Raw genomic sequence first — 17,770 nt, 5'->3', positions numbered from 1 at the left:
TAACCCAGGGAGATCTTCCATCATGTCTCTGTGTATATGTATCTATATGCCTTTGTCCATCAGACAACCATTTCATGAAGTGGTAAATAACAAGGAGGGATCTGCTGATTTCCTTTCAAAAGATGGTATGTTGGGACACGAACCGTGGCCCTGCCGACACAGAGGTGCCAGCCCATAGCACATAAGCCATGAATGATTAGTGCTGTGCGTGTGGGTGACGGATGCTGATTTAATGGCATGCATCAAATATATAAGACCTTACTGTAACCTTAAACAAGAGCAAATTGGTATCATCCTTTCAGTAAGGGAACTCATTCATTTTATGAAGACCTGCTCTGTAAACATCCTGGTACCATATGGCAGACCCAGTTTTGCAAACTTAATGTCAGCTTGGCAGAAGATGAGACCACGGCAAAAGGGGACCTGATCTCTTAAGGTGACAAGTGTCTCTCAGGGCCACGGAGGGGGTTGAAGGGACTGAACACCTCTTAGGACCATCAGATCCCAAATGCAAAGCATGAGGCATGTCCAGTTGGATAGGAGATGAGATTAAGAGCTTAGTTGGGCTAAGTAGAGCTTGGCATTTCCTGGCAGTTTGGGGCATTAACAGCCGCTCCATCTTGCACATCATCACACATAAAATCGAAAGAAGGGGAGATGGGAAGCCCACCATGACCACACACATCCGGTGGTTGCAATGGCTCCTACCACCCGTCTAGGGCATTCTACAGGATTATCTTTCATCTGTTTTGAATAAAGAGTAGTGCTGGAGCAGATACCTGGAGAAAATGGAGCTAACGGGGCACCATGACAATTTGGAGTAATAAAACCACTGAATTACCATGGCCCATGGTCAGCCCTTATCCATGTCCTATTTCCTAGCCAGGTAAGAATCCCCTTGAGACAGCACAGATGACAGTAAGTGAAACCTGACACACTTGGAACCGAAGAGGAAACCAAACCTAAAGCTTAAGCTAATCGTTACTGCGGATGAGAGCCAGGAGAGCGTCTCTCTGGAATGGAGCTTCTTCATGTTACAGGTAATGCTGAGAGTAAGTCCTAGCACAACACCCCAGCTGAGGTCATAAATGTTGCAGGGAAGTATTTCAATCCTACACACAGGTTTCCAATAACGAGTTAAAAAAGAGGGAGAAGAGCATGAGGAGGGCCAGGTTTGGGGCTCTACCTGCTCCTGGCACCGGCCCCTAGGCCAGGCCCCGCTCTGTGTGTGCCCTCAGGGACAGCGGTGCCTGGGAGGGGAAACAACGGCAGTGTTTAATTCAGGTTAGCATTTCCAACTGTCGATGTTCTGAAGTGTTCGCCATAATTGCATTTTCTCCCTGAAGAAGCAGGAGAGCTGCAAGGCTTACAGCTTTGCTTTATGGAAAAAAAACCAAACACCCAGATCATTTCAAAATCAGCCTGTGTCAACGCAGGATGGGTTTATGATAGCAGCTGGCTTCCCGGATTTTCACCCCTGCCAGTTACAAGGAATAGTGACTAGAATTTGAAACTGAAGTGTAATTATTTTTCTCTTCAAGTCTGATGGCGGTTTGGCGCCGTGGAGGACATGGAAACAATCAGCTCCAGCGGCTCTGCCAGGCCTGGCAGGAGCCCGGGGTCCCAGCGCGCCCCAGCTAAAGCCTCTTCCAAACGCGTGTTTCTTGGAGCAGGGCCCGGAGGCGCCCGGGGAGGGGCGGGGGCCGCTCTCCGCCACCGCCCGGCCGCGCTCGCTGCGCGGTGCCCCGGCCGCCGCCCCGGCCGGGCTCTCCTGGCCCCTCGCCACAGACTCGAAAGGCGCGCCCAGGTTGCCCTCAGCAAAGATGGCAGCTGTGCCCGGGAACGCCCCGTTGTGCTCTCCGTAAAGATGACAGCTTAACATCGTCACCTGTCCTGCTTTGAAAAAGATGGCCGCCGGGGGGACGTCGCTGTTGCTTCCCTCGTTCAAAAGGGCTCCCGACATCTTTCTCTCCCTTTTGCCCAGCTGACAGTCGCCATCATCCCCCGCCCACTGTGCCCTCAGCCAACATGGCGCCTGCTCGCCCAACTTCAGCCTCCACCCGCAGCAAACATGGTGGCTCCCCTTCAGTTTCTATTGTGTCCGCCCTTCACGCTGCTCCGCCTTGGCTTCAGCGGCTTCACGTCCGTCTACGCAAAGATGGCGGAAGCGATTGCGGCCGTTTGAATTCCAGCGAAGCCGCCAAAGCCGCGCACAAAGGAGCCGGAGCTCTGGCCGTCCGCGGCAGCCGCGGACCGGTGCCGCTATGGACTCGCTGCCGGGCGAAGACCTGACGCTGCCGGTGGCGTTTGAGGACAGGTAGGCGGGCGGGGACTGGCCCCACCGCGGGCGCTGCTCTGAGGCGCCGGGCCCGCTGCCACGCTCCCCGCCGGTGCGTGTGGCGGGGCTGAGCCTGCCGGCCCTGAGCGGGTTTCGGGGGGACGACACCCCCCTGGGCTTTCGGCTGCTTAGCGGTGTTCTCTTCCTCCTTCCTCAGCGTCTCCCAGCTGCCAGACGTCTCCCGCGGGGACCGCCAGCGGGACCCGGCCGGCGGCGAAGGTAAGGCGGGATGGCGAGTGGGAGCCCCCCGTGCGGTGCGGGGAGGCGGTGGCCAGGCCCCCGCGGCACCGGTAGCCCGGCACGGCCTCTCCCTGCCTGGCCCGGGGGCCCAGCTCCTCACCACGCCGTCCCTGCCGGCGGAGGAGCCGGGGCCGCGGTGCTTCCTGCGGGTGTCGAAACCTGAGGGGAAAAAAGGAAGAAAATGTTTTCAAGCGATGCAGGTTTTTATAACTTGTGTCTTTTTAAGAATGTAAAATGCCAGCAACTGCTGCAGTTACTGCTGCCCGCCGTGTTGCCTGTGGCCATTACGGCTCTGCGTCTTACATAAGACGATCAGCGGTTTTGCGGAGCGTGTACTTAAAATACTCGGAATATCCTGCAAGGCAATACTGTGCTTTCATGTTATGCTTAGTTTTAGGGACGTTGCATGCTGCGGATCATTAGGTTTTCAGTTCGCTATGCAGTTACTTCCTGCCCGAAGACCTGATCCAGACGCAGTATCTTGGCTTTTGTCTGTTTGCCCCTTCAGAGCCTTCCCCATCTAGTTCCTGCCGTAGTTCACTACCCTTTTCTGTATGATGACCATGTAACTATGTTCACCTTCACGTGTGGGTGACTTCCTTGAAACACTTATTGTAAAGTAAAATGGTTGAATAGTATTATTTTGAAACCTCCTATCTGTGTTGTTAACTGTTCTGTGTCGTGTTGTGTAAATTTGAGGTGTATGTTTTTGATTTATCTTCATGTATGCTTGTATCCAGCAACATAGCTTGGTTGACTTCATTGTATAGATGAAGTAGGTAATTGAAACTAAGACAAATTAGATGGTTTTACCAGGAAGGTCTATTTGCTCACGAAAGGAAGCAAATGGAAGAAACGCACCGATGCTGCAAAATTGTTCTGCATGTACTCTAGGAAAGCTGTCTTGTGAAATTAGTTAGAATGTCAAGATGTAAGAACCATTGATGGGTATTCTTTGAGTTCTTTTAAAAACTGCTCTACATAGTTGCATAACAATTTTGGAAGTATTTTAAATGAAGTATTTTCTTTTAGTTTGTATGAGAGTCAATCTGAGTCCTCAGCTACGTCTTTTTTATATTTAAGATGATGTAAGTGCTATATTTTAGACAATCTCATTATTTTGATTAAAATTTTACTCTCAGAGATTTGAATGGGAATAAGTTATGCAGTCCTGTTAAATGTGGCTGTTACAGAATATGTGTGCAAACAAAAGTTTAAGTACGAGAGGGATACTGGCCATTTTCTCTGGCCATGGTTTCCCTGAGTTCTAAGGTGGAGGCCTGTCCTGTGACTAGTAAGATACTCAAAGATTTGAACTGCTTTCTAGTAGTTTAATAGGACTTAATTCTAATATGGGAGTCCTCTGTAGTTGCTCTGAGGACTTACTCTTGAAAGTGCACCTTGCATAGCTTAATTTCAGTGTGCATCTTGGTTTAAATGGGTGATGCTGGATTTTGGGAGCTTAAGTGATAGACAATTTATTGCGATCAGAACAAAATCTAGATGCTAACTACTTAGCAGCACTAACATGTAAACAAGGGGCAAAAAAATGCCTACCTCGCTTCCCAAAAGGTGTACTTTCGTTATGTTTAGATTAGCATAGGCCTTTGCTGGTTCCAAATTGAAGCCTAGCTTAGAGATTCCACTGTCTGAACTTGTTCTGTCTTCTTAAATGTCTAGTGTTACCAGATGTGGCAGAAGATACAGTCTCACCAACTAGAGCTCGGACCATGAAGGACTATGAAAATGTAAGCAGACTTTTAATGTAAGACTCGGTGACAGATTATGGCCAAGATATTTCTAATGTGCTGGCTGAGGTGTTGACTCTCTGTGTCAAGTTCTTGGTTTGTGTCATACGCACTAGTCTGTTGGAGGTGTAACCAGCTGGCTATCTGTGCTTTGAACCTCCATTTCTTAAGTATTACTTTCAAAAATAGAGGCAAAAAACTGTTTTTGAGACTAGCCAACTGCTGCTCTCAAGTTGTGAATCAAAAATTGGCACTCTGCTCAAAAGTTCATGCAATCACCAGAAACATTAGAACTTGGTTTGCAAGTCTGCAATTGATTTATTGCAGAGAAGCATCAAGTTTATTTTCATTTAGACCCCTATAGGATTTGGCTTTTTAATTCATTGACTGTGGTATAATACCTTTTTACTTTATAATTATATATGAATGTGTTTGGAATACTTTTGTTGTAAAGGTCTAGTATCATTGTGACAATTCTGTAGATAAAACTGGTTTTGGCACTTACTAGAATATAAAGGAAAATGTTAGATTTAAAAAAAATAATATATTAATTGTATTGGTTATTTAAATTGAATAAGCCAATTGTTTAGAACTGCTGAATGATGATTTGGTTGGGGTACAGCTGTGTTGCAGGACAACTCCCCTGTAAAAAGTTTTAAATTGTTTAACTCAAGTTATTACGATTGTGTGAAGAAACTGTAGTGGGGAAAGCAATCAAAAATCTCTGAGGTGACTGCTGCAGGTAGAGGCTGTGGCTTGCCATCTGTAGCATGTGTTCAAGCATCAGCAATTTTTAATGTGCTCCTGTAGCCGCTGTTACCTTTTGTAGTAGTATTAATGTTTGAAATGAGTGTTTCTTCTAAACTCTTTCCATTTCTTATGGCCTTATATGCCTCTGAGGAGAAAGTTATGCTCTTTGCTCAGAATGTAAAGCTTGTTTTGGAAAGCTTGGTGAAGGATGTTTTTTCACTGTCTGTCTGTATTTTGCTTTCTCTTTTGTTTTTGTGTATTGGCTGGGGTAGAAAGACGCTGCCTTGGCATTAGTATATACTTAAAATCTTTTACTGTGATATGTGCCAAAGACCTCGGTCTAGAATATACGTTCTGCAAGTGGTGTATTATCTGCAGTGTTCATTTGTACAGGACAAAAAGGTGTAAAAGGGAGGAAAAAAATCTGTTGTTTGTTCTGTGTGATGTAGAGGAGGAAGGGTTGCCCCACAGATCTCTGGCTTCCTGATATGTTAAACTGAGCTGTAAAACTTCTCATAGGCTTTTACGGATGCTAGTGGTATAATGAAGCTCAAAAATCCATTCGAGTAAAGGAAGAAGAATCCATTAAACACAATGAAGCACAGAGATGCTACTACAGCTTCTGTTTTTGAGCCTTTAAGGTTGCTGGTAGGCTGTAGCTGGAAGGCTGAACTTGAGAAAGGGAGCATTTACATTCTCTGTGCTTTTAGTATTTACCAAGCATCCAGTAGTGGCTGTGTTTAGATGCGCTTTTGAATTGACGTTGTTAGACTGTTCTTATCCCACTTTAAAACAAATCTGAATTAGTGAGTAAAGTTCCCGATACACCCTGCTTGGAGATGGTTTGTGTGTGTGTGTGTATATTACTGCATGAATTTGCTGATCTTTGAGGCTATATTATTTATACAGGATAAGAGAAGGAATTAATGAAAAGAGTGGGCTCCTTGCCTTGCAGCTCAGAACAGGATGGATGGAATGACCCTTGAATGGGCTAAAGAGTGGGTCCATGTAGAAAAGGTCCTCTTATGTTTAGACCCGGAGAAGATGCTGAGCTAGATAAATATTAGAGGTGTAGATTTTTTTAGTTTTTGTGGTGTGTCCCACTTCTTGCAATAAGGAGGGGAACCACCTTGTGATAGAAAATGTGATTACATGGGCGAAGTGAAAGGCATCTTTAATTGAGGACCTCGTTATGGTTTATTAGATGTTCATGAATAGAAAGGGTGATTGGTATCAAGTTAGGGAACTAAGTAATAATATTTGTGGGTTTTTTCTTGTCTCCCCAAACCTACTTAATTAAGAGTTTTACGGTCTTGTAAAATGGCCTCTGCTGGCAAAAACTGTGCTGCGCTGTGAAACCACAGCCCCCGCTGACAGATGCCATTTGGCATAAAAGTGACGCTGTGCAGACTTGGAAAGGAACTAACCTGAGCTAGGCAAGTGGTGTTTGCTACCATCCTGTCTGTGGTGTGGAATATTCTGTGTACAGTGTATTGCATTGTCCTTCTCTTCAAGAAGTGTCTGCTATTTCTCGTCTTTTATTCCTTTTTTTAATACAGAAATCAAAATGCATAAAGGAATTAAGACCGAATCTTTAAATGCGTGAGTCAAGAGGATTGCCGTTAAAATCCCTTCGCAGTGTGAACTTGTTCACATTTTACACGTTGTCTTTTATTAAGCTATAGATTTTTAATTGTAGTCTGCCTGAATTAACTTTCCTCTGAGAAACTGAATGTCAGAGATGACATTTGTTTCACGTTTTGGTTTATGGTTGTATAGTCTGTTTTGTTTGCCTTTTGAAAATAGTACCCTTAAGCTCTTTGGTTTAATTCTATTGCCACTGAAATACGTATGAGTAGAATTAAGGTATGCCCAGTTCTTTTGAAATTGTTTTTTCCTTTTGACTCCAAAATGTACTGAATGTGTGAAGACGAACTAGAAGTTCAACTGATACAATTTCAGAGTGTCTTTGGTGTTTGGACTTTTTCTGATTGAACAAACAGAGACTAACTGTGGGGAATTATATACAACTTAAAAAACCCAACAAAACACACCACCACCCCCCCCCACCCCCCCCCAACCTAGAAACCAAATGAAATGCTGTAAGGTCTGCTCTCACTAGTTGAACATAGTGCTGAACTTACAGGCAAGCCATGCAAGTTCTAGCACAGTTCTGCAGCCTTGCTTCATTCCAGAAATCTTTAATTTCTTTGCTTACTCTGAATAAGGATTTCAGTTTTAAGCAATATTCTGCGTTGAGCTCTGTGACTTGAAGTATAAAGTTGCATTGTTTTCATGCTTATGTCTATTTGAATGTTCCAAAATAGTCATCCCAGTTACTCAAGATGCCCCATGATACTTAGGAGGTATCATGCTTTGAGCAGTTACAATTTGCATAGTTCAAGTTTATATCCACTACTGTTTGTGATCATCCAGTTGGGATTGTAGGGAAACAAAGATAAATATATGCATTGCTAGTGCTTCTAAAGACAGGCTTCTTCAGGATGTGCCAATGGGTCACAAAGTTTATGTAGTCAAGTGTATTTTCAGTTGCTTGGATGTTATTTACTTGCATGAATAATGACGAGGCATCTTGCTGGGCGAAGATTATTAAACTGAAGAATTGTTTGCAGATGCAGGTTCTGACTGCAGTTACAGAAGATAATCTTGGGCTTCACAAGCCAAATATTTTAAGAATTGTATCGCTAATAATTTTTACAAGTGGTACTATACTGTTCTGGAAAAGCCTACATAAATATTTTATTAGTGGCTTTGTAACATATTAGATTTCCTTTTGCAGAAAGTATCTGGCAGGGGAGACATGTCTTATTTGAATGAATGTTTTATGCTTAGTCTCTTAAAGAAAGGAGTCTCCCTCTAAATTTTTTTTAATGAAACTATCAACTATGTTACTGCTTCTACTAGAAAGGTTAAAAATCATAAGCAATTTTTTCCCAAAGAATTGCACTATGAAATATGGGATGGGATAAAGATGCTCTTGGTGTTTGATTGGGCTCACGTGCCTTGTGCGCTTGTGGCTTTTCTTCCCATGCATAAGGCTACCATCCCAAGCTTTTGCTAAGAAAATACTTCTGTTTTAACATGATGTCTTATATTTTGTTCAAGTTCTCTCTTATAGAAGAAAGAACTACTTAATATTTTTAGGTATAAAAAACCCGCTTGGATTCTTTTTGTGTCAAGTCAATGTTTTAGTATTTAAAGAAGGAATATTCTAGAGAGCACTCTTTGCACAACAACATGTATTATATATTTTTAAACAATACTATTTTATAATTGTTATTTGCTTAAGTGCTAGTGTCTCAGAGTTATGCAGGGCTAAAAATAAGCACAAGCTAAATGATAACATCTTACATAAACACAAAGTTTGCATGTGCCAATATTGCTATGTATCTTAAAGGCAAACCAAAACCAAAAAACAAACACCCAAACGTTCAGAAGGAGTAGGCTAGAGTGGGATTTCTTCTTGTTCAGGTGAGGAATGGAGATGGAAAAAAAATATTACGGCTGGGTTGGGATGGGATGGTGAGAGAAATATATATTCTGTGATACATGCTGAAGCTGTAGAAGATAGAAAACTGTGTTGAAGGGCTTGGAGTATTTGCAGCTCCCAAGGTGACAGTGTCTTGGGGGGAAGGATGTTTTGTTTTGACTTGGGTATCATGCTGTTACTAACACCTTCCCAATTTGTGTATATATGTGTGTGTGTCATACACATGTACACATTTAACCATGTCCAGTGGGTTTTGCACTGCTCTGATCTTGCACTGTGAAGAGCAAAACCAAGTGATAGTAGTTTTCACTCTTTAGTTTTCTTGGTTTGAAACACATGACATAATTTGCTCATTTCCCTTCTTATTTCATAGCAAATCACTGATCTGAAAAAAGAGAACTTCAACTTGAAGCTTCGTATATACTTTCTGGAGGAGCGAATGCAGCAGAAGTTTGATGGTCCCACTGAAGAAATATACAAAATAGTATGCATTTAGAGTAATTTAATAGAATTATGTATTTTTTTGAAGAGTTTGTTTTGTGGGGAAGTTACCTGTTTTACTGACCTTTTGCATCTTTTTTTTTTTTTTATTGTAGGAAATTTTGGTATGATTATTTTATTCTGGCCTAATCCTTTTCAGTAATAATTAAATTAAAAGGACCTTTGTAAGGTGTGGGGAAAATGAGTTTCAAATGTGTGAGTGTCCATAGTTATGGGACAGACTGAGATGTTATGTTTCCAGTAAGTGGTTTTGAATCTTTGGTCGTTGTGCTACTGAAATCATGTACTGAATATGGAATAGAAGCAGCAGCATGTTTCTCCTGAATTTGGTACATAGTTACTCTGCTTTCTACTGCCGGGCAGTTCAGTTCACCCCTTTTTTCTTTCCTGGGTTTATCAGATGTCAGTACAGCTACTTGGAGTTGTTTGGGCACTCCAGCTCAAAGTTGCTTCCTTTGAAGCATGTAGATAAAGTTGTATTAGGGTTGTGTATAGCTTCTAGTTTTATTGCTCTAAATTGAAAGAATGTGTATTTATGCAGGATTTGGGAAATCTGTTTGATTCCTATGTCAGTTTGTAGAAGAAACTGGTATCTTTTTAAGTTGGAAGAAGGATTTGAGTGGTACGTCTTGCATCCTCGTGATTTCAGGTTTACAGATGATAGGAAGCATTTCTTATGCCCATTGGTGCCTGCATTCTAGAAGGGAAAAGAAGTAATTCTGGTGATGCAATAGCATGTTATTTATAACAGATGCTTGCATCAAGTCTCTTCTCTGTAGTAGGATGGAAACGTAAGTTTCTCTTGAAGCTTGTCCCAGCAGTTAAGTAGTACATTGATGTTTAGCTAGGTCATGGTTTTGATGGAATATTGCTCATTTGTCTTCTGTCCTGGTCTTCTACACTGGTGCCTTTCTTGTAATTGCCTATGTACTGAAATGGTATCTGTCAACTTGCAGGCCAAGTAGTTCCTTGTACAATGTGTGCTTATGTCATGAGTAGCTTTCTTGGGCTATAACAAAATAGTTTTAAGATTGTATCGACTGTTGAGGTTTTTAATAATCAGGCTTTTAAAAGAAAATTAAAAGTAAATATCCTGTAGCTCAAAGAAAAAACATGTATGGAAGACCTAGAAACTCCGAAGTTGATCTGCACTACTCCTCATTACAGTAGTTAAGTGTGTGTGCATGTGTGTAGGGGATTTGTCTTGAATGCAATGGTCCTAAATGCTTTTTGAGATTCCTGAAAGTCTTGAACCTTGCAAAATATGTCCTTCAAAAGCTAAAATGTCTCTGTGTTATTCTTAGCCCATTGATACTTTCTATTTGCTGGCCCAAGCAAAATGTAATCTACACGTTGCCAATAACTTGGGTATGGTGACCTCTGAATTCTCTCCCGACACTGTCATTCTTTTGTTCTAGAACATTGAGCTAAAAGTTGAGATAGAAAGTCTGAAGCGTGATCTGCAGGAGAGAGAGAAACTACTCATCAAAGCCTTGTAAGTACCACTGTATTTCTTGATGTTTGTAACTTAGGATTTCCAAGATCTTGCTTCTATTTGTTTTTTTTCTGATATTTTAGGAATATGAGGATCCCAAAGTAGTAATTTAAGGGTGTTTATCTTGAAATTGCTTCATTCCTTACAGAAATTACATGTGTGAATTCTTAAATGCACAATGGTGTTAATGTAGTTATACTGGATGGTACGACTTTGATACTATCCTTCATTCTACTGTATTTTTCAGGTAAATAAACAACCCCCTAGTTGGGAATGGCTTAACATTCCTGTTGTAGAAGTTAAGCCAAGAGCTTGTCTGAACAGGTGAATTTTTTTTTTTTTTACAGCACTGGTTTGGGAAGACAGTACACAAAACACTTCTCAGTAACGCTGAGAGCACAGTTCAGGACTAATCTAGAATGAATGTTGTGGTTTTTAATGTTATAAAAATGAACGTACCTAAAATTCCTGCTTTTCTCTTAAAACCTCTCTTCTAAATAAATGCTACTTATTTAAAAATTACGTAGTGCTATATTGTCTTACGGTGTGGGCAAGGTGGAATATGCTCTGGGGAGGGAATGGATGACTGTAGGGCTGACAATAGCCCGTTAAATTGCTTCCTTCTAGATGTCTGATCCCAAACTAATCCAAGCTGGCAATGACTGACAGCTACTGACTGCTACATGGGCCTCAATTTCAACGGAATTTTCTGTGTGGCCTACCTCACATAGCATTGAATTGTTACCAATTAGACTTTTTTCACTAGTTCAGAGAGGCCTAGTTTCAAGTAGATCCCAAAGCCCAGATTAATTTTTGTTTGGTCTCTCCAGGTAGCTGTCAGAAAGTATTGCTGGGCTTTGAATGGAACCTTGCCAAGTTTGTAACAGGAAGCAAAATTTAGGGGGAAATCATAAATGAGTGGTCATCCTTTGTTTCGTAAGGAAAGGCTAGCTGTTCTTTTCTTACAAGTTATTAGCAGTTACTGAAAAGGCCATTGGAGAGGTCTCAGCAGCTACATACGTTCAGTTTATTCCGGTGCTGCTTTCTGTAGAAGATACAACTCTAGCAAAGGCTTGGTGCTGTATTTGGAAGCTTTAAAAATATGAATGAAATACTACACTTTTTCCTCATACGTATAAAGTACTTACTTGTCCACTGTGACCAGCAATGTGTGTGGAACTCTCAGACTGTACCACCAAAACTGCTGTATCATCTGTGGATGTTTGTATTTAACCTTAAAGCGACAAGCAGGTACAGATAAAGTGGAAGACACTTGGTTGTGCATAAGCTATCAGCCACTCACACTTTAAATGTTTTCCACTCGGATATGCAATGGGATTTCTATCTATATTATGGTCTTTCAGTAAGGCAGTTGAAAGCTTGGCCCAGGGTGGTGATGCTGAAATGCAGCGAGTGAAAGAAGAGGCACAAAAGAAGATGCAAGAAATGGAAGAAATCCTGACTAGCAAAATAAACTTTCTGGAAGAGGTGAGTGGCTGAAGGAATAGTTAGAAATCAGTACTGTCTGAGATTTGATGCTGTGATCTACCTATATTTTCAAAATTGTTTCAGCTTTCCTGGAAAAATAACCAGTGCAAAACCAGAAAGAAAAAGCATCCCCCCCTCCCACCCCCCCCCCCCCCCCCAAAAAAAAAGGACAAACCAACCCATAATGAAAGGGAAGGTGTTTTTAGGTGCTTTTGAAATGTCAAATAGGAGGGCAGCAGTTCTCGGGGAAATTTGTACCTATTGGTGGTATTTAGGTACGTTGAGCACAAGCCTCTGATTCCTGAATTCCAGTGTGAGGAGGCTGCATTTTCCGAACTGCAATCTCTGTTTAGAGGAAGAGGGGCTTTTGACAGTTCTGCTGATAGGGCTCAGCTTCATAAACAGCTGAAACCACTCTGTAAGCGCTCCTGTCATTTCCCATCTTTATATGGGACCTCAGTATTGTAGTATAAATCTGAGATTTGGTGGCTTCCTAGATCTTCACTCTTGTGTGCTCATTATAGGCTGAGAGAGGCCACCTACTTCTGGCAGCTTTTGGGTAGGTGAACCAGTGGGTGCTTACCTGTGTTGTGCGTGCATGCCTTACACTTTGTTAGACTGACCTTTATCTGTCAAATAATGTTGGCTTCTGCTATTACTATATAACCTTGTTGCATAACACTCTTCTGTGCCACAGGGTTATTCTTAACAATGTCTCTTAATTCCTTGCGCTCTGTGGTTGAGACAGTTTATTCCCGTATGTATTGTTGAGCCATTGCTGATATCTTTACAGGATAATTGCTTCATGTTTTCCTCGTTTTGTAGTGTAAAGGTAAAAAAAAAATTTCTTTGTATGAATAACATTATTTCTCAGAAGCAAGGGGAAGTTCAGTTTCTTGTAAAGAACAAATTTGATATTGAATGGTCTGTGCCAGAAATGTTTGTGTCAAATTCTGGAAAGACGTAAGCTCATGATTGTTCTGCATCACTGACTGCATAGACTTATCTGGAGGTGTGGGATTCTGTAGCTGTGTTTGTGAGGGGATAGAGGTCTGGTGCTCTTTCTGTAAGTAAATAGAAATAGCACAAGTGTGTGTATTCCTGTATTTGCTTTCCCATCCCTAAAGAATGAATTGGTCATGGAAGATACTGGTAGCAGTCTTCTGATGGTATTTTCTGTCAGGGTTATTTAGCAGTATTCCTAAAACAGTGAGCTCCTTCAACAAGGAAGAAGGGGGAATCTCTATGACCTTTTTTTCAGTTTAGTGGAATTAGGATTTCTCAAAGCATTCTTCATGCTACTGGATAGGTAGAGAAGTTCCTAAATTACTTACTCTGTACCAAAACAGCCAGTCAGACTGGTGTTTCCCAGCTCTGTCAGGTAGAAGGGCAAATATTCTAATTTCATGGTGACAGAGTATTTTCTGTGGCCTGAAGATAGTGTTGGCCTCTGACCTTGGCCTTGGACTTTACATTCATAAGCATAAGACAATTGAGCGCTGCAGGGCAGTATTAGTCACTTATTTATGTAGCACCATATAACTATAAAGATCCAGGTAATGCTAACAAAGATTATTTCCTTCAGACTTTTGATTGAATGCTGGCAGAACAGCTTTTCAGGAGAGGGGGTGTGTGGTGAAGTCTAGGAGTGAAGGACTTTGTCTTTAACCTCCCCCAAAGAGATATACTTTTTAGTATAGACTTGAAGGAGGGAGGGGAATTGTTAGGCTACAAGGAGGCTTTTATTTTGTAGAAAGCAAAACTCAGTGAGCACAGCAGAGAAGTTTACAGTATAAAAATGAAGATCTGAAAGAAATTTTATGTAGTGTATGGGAAGTGTGTCTTTTCTGTTGACCCTGTCCCATGAGTGGGGTCAGTAGAGGAAGTTGACTGGAATCTCTGGGTATTACCTCTGTTTCCATTGCTGTTCAAGAGAAAAATGTCTGGGTCATACTTTGTCAATTCTTACAAAATATTATAAATGATGTTGGGAAGAGTTCCAATTAGCTACAGTGAGCCTGTGAAAATTAATTTTATCTCTGATGCAGTAAAGAAGCCCTTCTTTAACCTCTTTAAGTGTAGCTATTTATTATGGTAGTGGGAGGACAGTGGGGCAAAGACAGATTATAATAGCTAAATCTAAACCCATAGCATAGGGGCATTTTTGTGTCTAGTTCTGCTGTTTGGGATATTTGTTTTATTTCTTTGAAACAAACTTCCCTTCTTTATGTGTCACAGAAAATGGATTAATCTTGAAAACTGAGACACAAAGAGTTCAGAAGTGTTTGCAAAGTGCTTGAAATACTTAGTAAAAGTTGCTAATTTAAACATATCAACGTATGTTTGGTAGAAGGAGCTTCAATATGTGACAAATTTTGTGAGTGTTTTGTTTTTATGGGCATCAGAATTGTGTGTTTTAATTTCAGAATCTTAAAGCTTCCCAAGAAGATATGCAAGAAGCTATTGCAATGACACAGAAGGAGAGAGCTTTGAGAATAGCTGCTGAGCAGAAACTTGCTTCAACTATGAATGCCTCTGCAAAGGATGTGGATATGATTACAGGAGCTGAGAAAGACAGGTCAGAACTCTTGCTGGTGATGTTTCTAACTCTTGAAATTCTTTATTGTTATGAAGTGCAAAGAGTCAGTGTGGATACAGGTTTTGATAGTTTGAGCCTACCCTCAGATATGTGTGTGTTACTGGACATCTTATTTATTCAGCTACTAAATGAACATAGCAACTGGTTTACGTGCCCCATGATAGCAAAATCATCTTTAAGAGTTGTCTGAAAGTGTAAAAGAATCAATATGCATGTGACATGAGCATGTCCTGCTTTAAAGCATCTTTGTAACTTTGCTGACTTACCTTCTGCTTGCTGGTTTTTTTGAAACCATTGCTGAATAGAACTTGACTCTATCATTGGTGTTCACTTACTGCTTTCATGGTGTTTATGTACTCTTCAGTCCCAGTGATTTATTTGTTGAGGTTGGTAAATCTAATGGGAAGAGAAACATAGTGTGAGCTTCATGGGTTTGATTTTGATTTGCAAAGCACTGTCTTTGCTGTGTTTGGCAGGTAGCTGGCAAGGTGTGTGAGTTGCTCAGTAACTTTAGGTGGGGAAAATGTGTAAACTTAAATCTCAGTACTTTGGAGGATTTGAGCCTGGGGTGGAGATCAAAAGATTATTATGATTCCTTATGCTTTAGAGTATCCTTTCCTGTCCATTTGTGACTGAACCCTGCAGGTAACTGCTCTGTGAGGAATGGCATAATTGGTCTATCCTGGTAACAAAGTTATGTTGGCCCGAGGCTTTTGTTTCATGGTTTTTCTATTACGGTAGAACCAAAGCAAGGTTTGCAGTGTTTTCCACACAGTTTTTGTAAAAGCATACAAATAGGAAACTGTAAATGTGAAATTTACAGTGGCATAAAGTAATGAAACTGTTCAAATAGGTTCTGATACTGCACCGTGTGTGCCACCACAGTAATTATAACCTGGCTCTCAAGTTATCTCCCTCCTTTCCCCTTTCCATTTCCTGTGGTGTTCTTTCTATCTGTTAGTCATCTGCATGAACACAGTTGCTCTCCCAAGTGACTTGAGCTGGGAAGGAGTTATAAAAACAGTCCCTTTCAGAGGTACTTCAGTTGCCAGCTCTAAAACTTGTGTGAAAACACAAAAGAGTGGAAACAAACTGTCAGGATTGGATCACTGAAGTGAAGGCTGTGTGGAGTATGACGAACATCTTTCTCTTCCCCCTTCCCCCCCTCCTTTCTTTTTTTCCTTCTCCCTCTTGTTGTTATCCAGAGTTAGCAGGATCTTCTATAATTACATGCTGGTAGATCAGTTTAAGTATTCACAGGATGAGAAAAACATAGTACTGAGGGAAGAAGAGAATACTTGACTTCTTGAAGTGAACCAAACATTAATGTGCGGTACTTTAAACTTGTCCAGGAGTAGCACAGATGGAGTTCAGATTGTGTTAAAAAGATACTTTCACCGTCCAGGCTACAAAATACTAAGAGAATCACAGCTGGCATCTTAATGCCAGAAAGTTTTTACGTATAACCCTTATGTCTGTCAGAAAACTCAAGCGTTGTTGTTTTTATCGTTTGGAATACTGGAAGTGTCAAGACGTGTGTTGACGAAAGAAGGTACGGCTGACCTAACTTTTTTTTTGTGTATGTGAAATGGGAACCAGCTTAGGCACAAATATAAATGAAAGTAGGTACTTGAGGGACACTTAGTGATGGCATGCCAGGATACAGTGGTGTATGTGCTAAGAAATGGAATAGATTGATAATCTTTGTGTGTGCTATAAAGAAAGGACAATGCAACTAAAATATTGAAGCTTAAGAGTTTACGTTTGAAATGGTACTGGAGGAAAATAAGAATGAGCACTTTGCAGATAGCTCAACACAGTTCGTTGCTTGCTGTAAAGTTACGGCACCTTTTCTGGTTTGCCTGGAGGGAGAAGGGGTTGTGAAAGTACTCCCTTAAATTGTACAAGTATAGTCTGGAGTCTTCACCTAGCAAAGTTGTCTGCAAGATTTACTGCAATGACTGGAGAATTGGTAGTAGATGATGCAAGATTAATATTTAAAATCTTATAATTTTAGACTTATAGAGCAACTGAATCTGTCATTGAAAAATAAAGAAGCTGTAATTCAACACCTTGAAGAGGAAAAGCCTCAGAGTGGATCTTATGATGGGAACTTATCAGCAGAAAAAATCAGAGAACTTACCATTGCTTTGAGGCATGAAAAAGATAGTGAGATAGAGGTGAGGAAACTGGCTGAGCAGTTGTGTTATGAATTTCTGGTGTAGGATTTTAAAGGTTTTGTGCGTGACGGTATACGAGTGACTTAATTTTTTAAAATATTGTTCTCCACAGTTATTCATTCCCTGCCGTTTCCATTTTCTTAACATTCATTGGTTAAATTGTGGTTTGGTCAATATTCAGCCTTATTATCCATGCTTACCATTCATTCAGTGAGAGGTCATGTTTCCCATTGACACTATGCCTGTATTATAGATACTGTGCAATTGCTTTACAGAAGTATACATAAAAAAAAAAGTGCTAGGTGTTAATAGATTCCTCAATAGATGACGTAACTTCTATAGAAGTTAAGATTGTGATTTGAGAGTTTATTTTTGGGAAGTATCCCTACTATTATGGTCTGGAGAAAAAGACTGTGGTAAGGGAGGTAAAAAAAAATCTCGTGAAATAAAGTGGAAGTCTAGCCTTTAGCGTAGAAAAGGTGCTAAGAGTCAATCTTTCATTTCACTTGATCTTTAACTGGAAGACAGATATCCTGAAAGCTGAAATGTAGAAACAGGTCTTAAGGCTTGTTGTCTTTTTTTTTCCCCCCCCCCCTCTTCATCGATTATTCAAACAATACATAAAAGCTGGTAGAATTAAGGAAGTAATCATGGAGGCTGTCTCTGAGAAATTTTCTTTCCTTTTGTTTTGGAACTGAATATTGATCAGTACCTACACACTTTTTTGTTTATGTCAAGAACAGATGAGAGAACCTTCTACGACTGGACTGATTAGTGGAAGTAAAAGTTTTCAGTTCTGGGTCTTCTTGCAAGTAATATATGTGAAGAAAAACTACCCTGGTTTCACAAGAATACTTTGTGTGTCAAGGTGAAAACAGGGTCATCTCTAATCACTTCATAGGAGGTGGACAGACTGTGTG

The 17,770-nt window shown here is 41.0% G+C and overlaps 1 protein-coding gene across 1 annotated transcript in view; it reads left to right on the top strand.

Annotated features, from left to right (window-relative positions):
- Positions 1 to 2,249: 2,249 nt before the first annotated feature.
- The window catches only part of CDK5RAP2 (CDK5 regulatory subunit associated protein 2), a gene marked incomplete at its 3' end in the record, with an annotated part of 83,102 nt that continues 67,581 nt past the window's right edge, over positions 2,250 to 17,770 (top strand). The window contains exons 1-8 of the mRNA XM_082009040.1: positions 2,250 to 2,317; positions 2,496 to 2,557; positions 4,259 to 4,326; positions 8,961 to 9,071; positions 10,507 to 10,583; positions 11,948 to 12,071; positions 14,498 to 14,649; positions 16,688 to 16,850. Of these exons, the coding sequence (XP_081865166.1) occupies positions 2,265 to 2,317; positions 2,496 to 2,557; positions 4,259 to 4,326; positions 8,961 to 9,071; positions 10,507 to 10,583; positions 11,948 to 12,071; positions 14,498 to 14,649; positions 16,688 to 16,850 (810 nt within the window). The 5' untranslated portion in view covers positions 2,250 to 2,264. The remainder of the gene's footprint in view (positions 2,318 to 2,495; positions 2,558 to 4,258; positions 4,327 to 8,960; positions 9,072 to 10,506; positions 10,584 to 11,947; positions 12,072 to 14,497; positions 14,650 to 16,687; positions 16,851 to 17,770) is intronic.

The sequence above is a fragment of the Phaethon aethereus genome, assembly GCF_964289735.1.
Source record: "Phaethon aethereus genome assembly, chromosome: 20".
Classification (NCBI taxonomy): Eukaryota; Metazoa; Chordata; class Aves; order Phaethontiformes; family Phaethontidae; genus Phaethon; species Phaethon aethereus.
The sequence above is the reverse complement of the archived record's forward strand: the minus strand, read 5'-3'. Positions and strand labels throughout refer to the sequence as shown.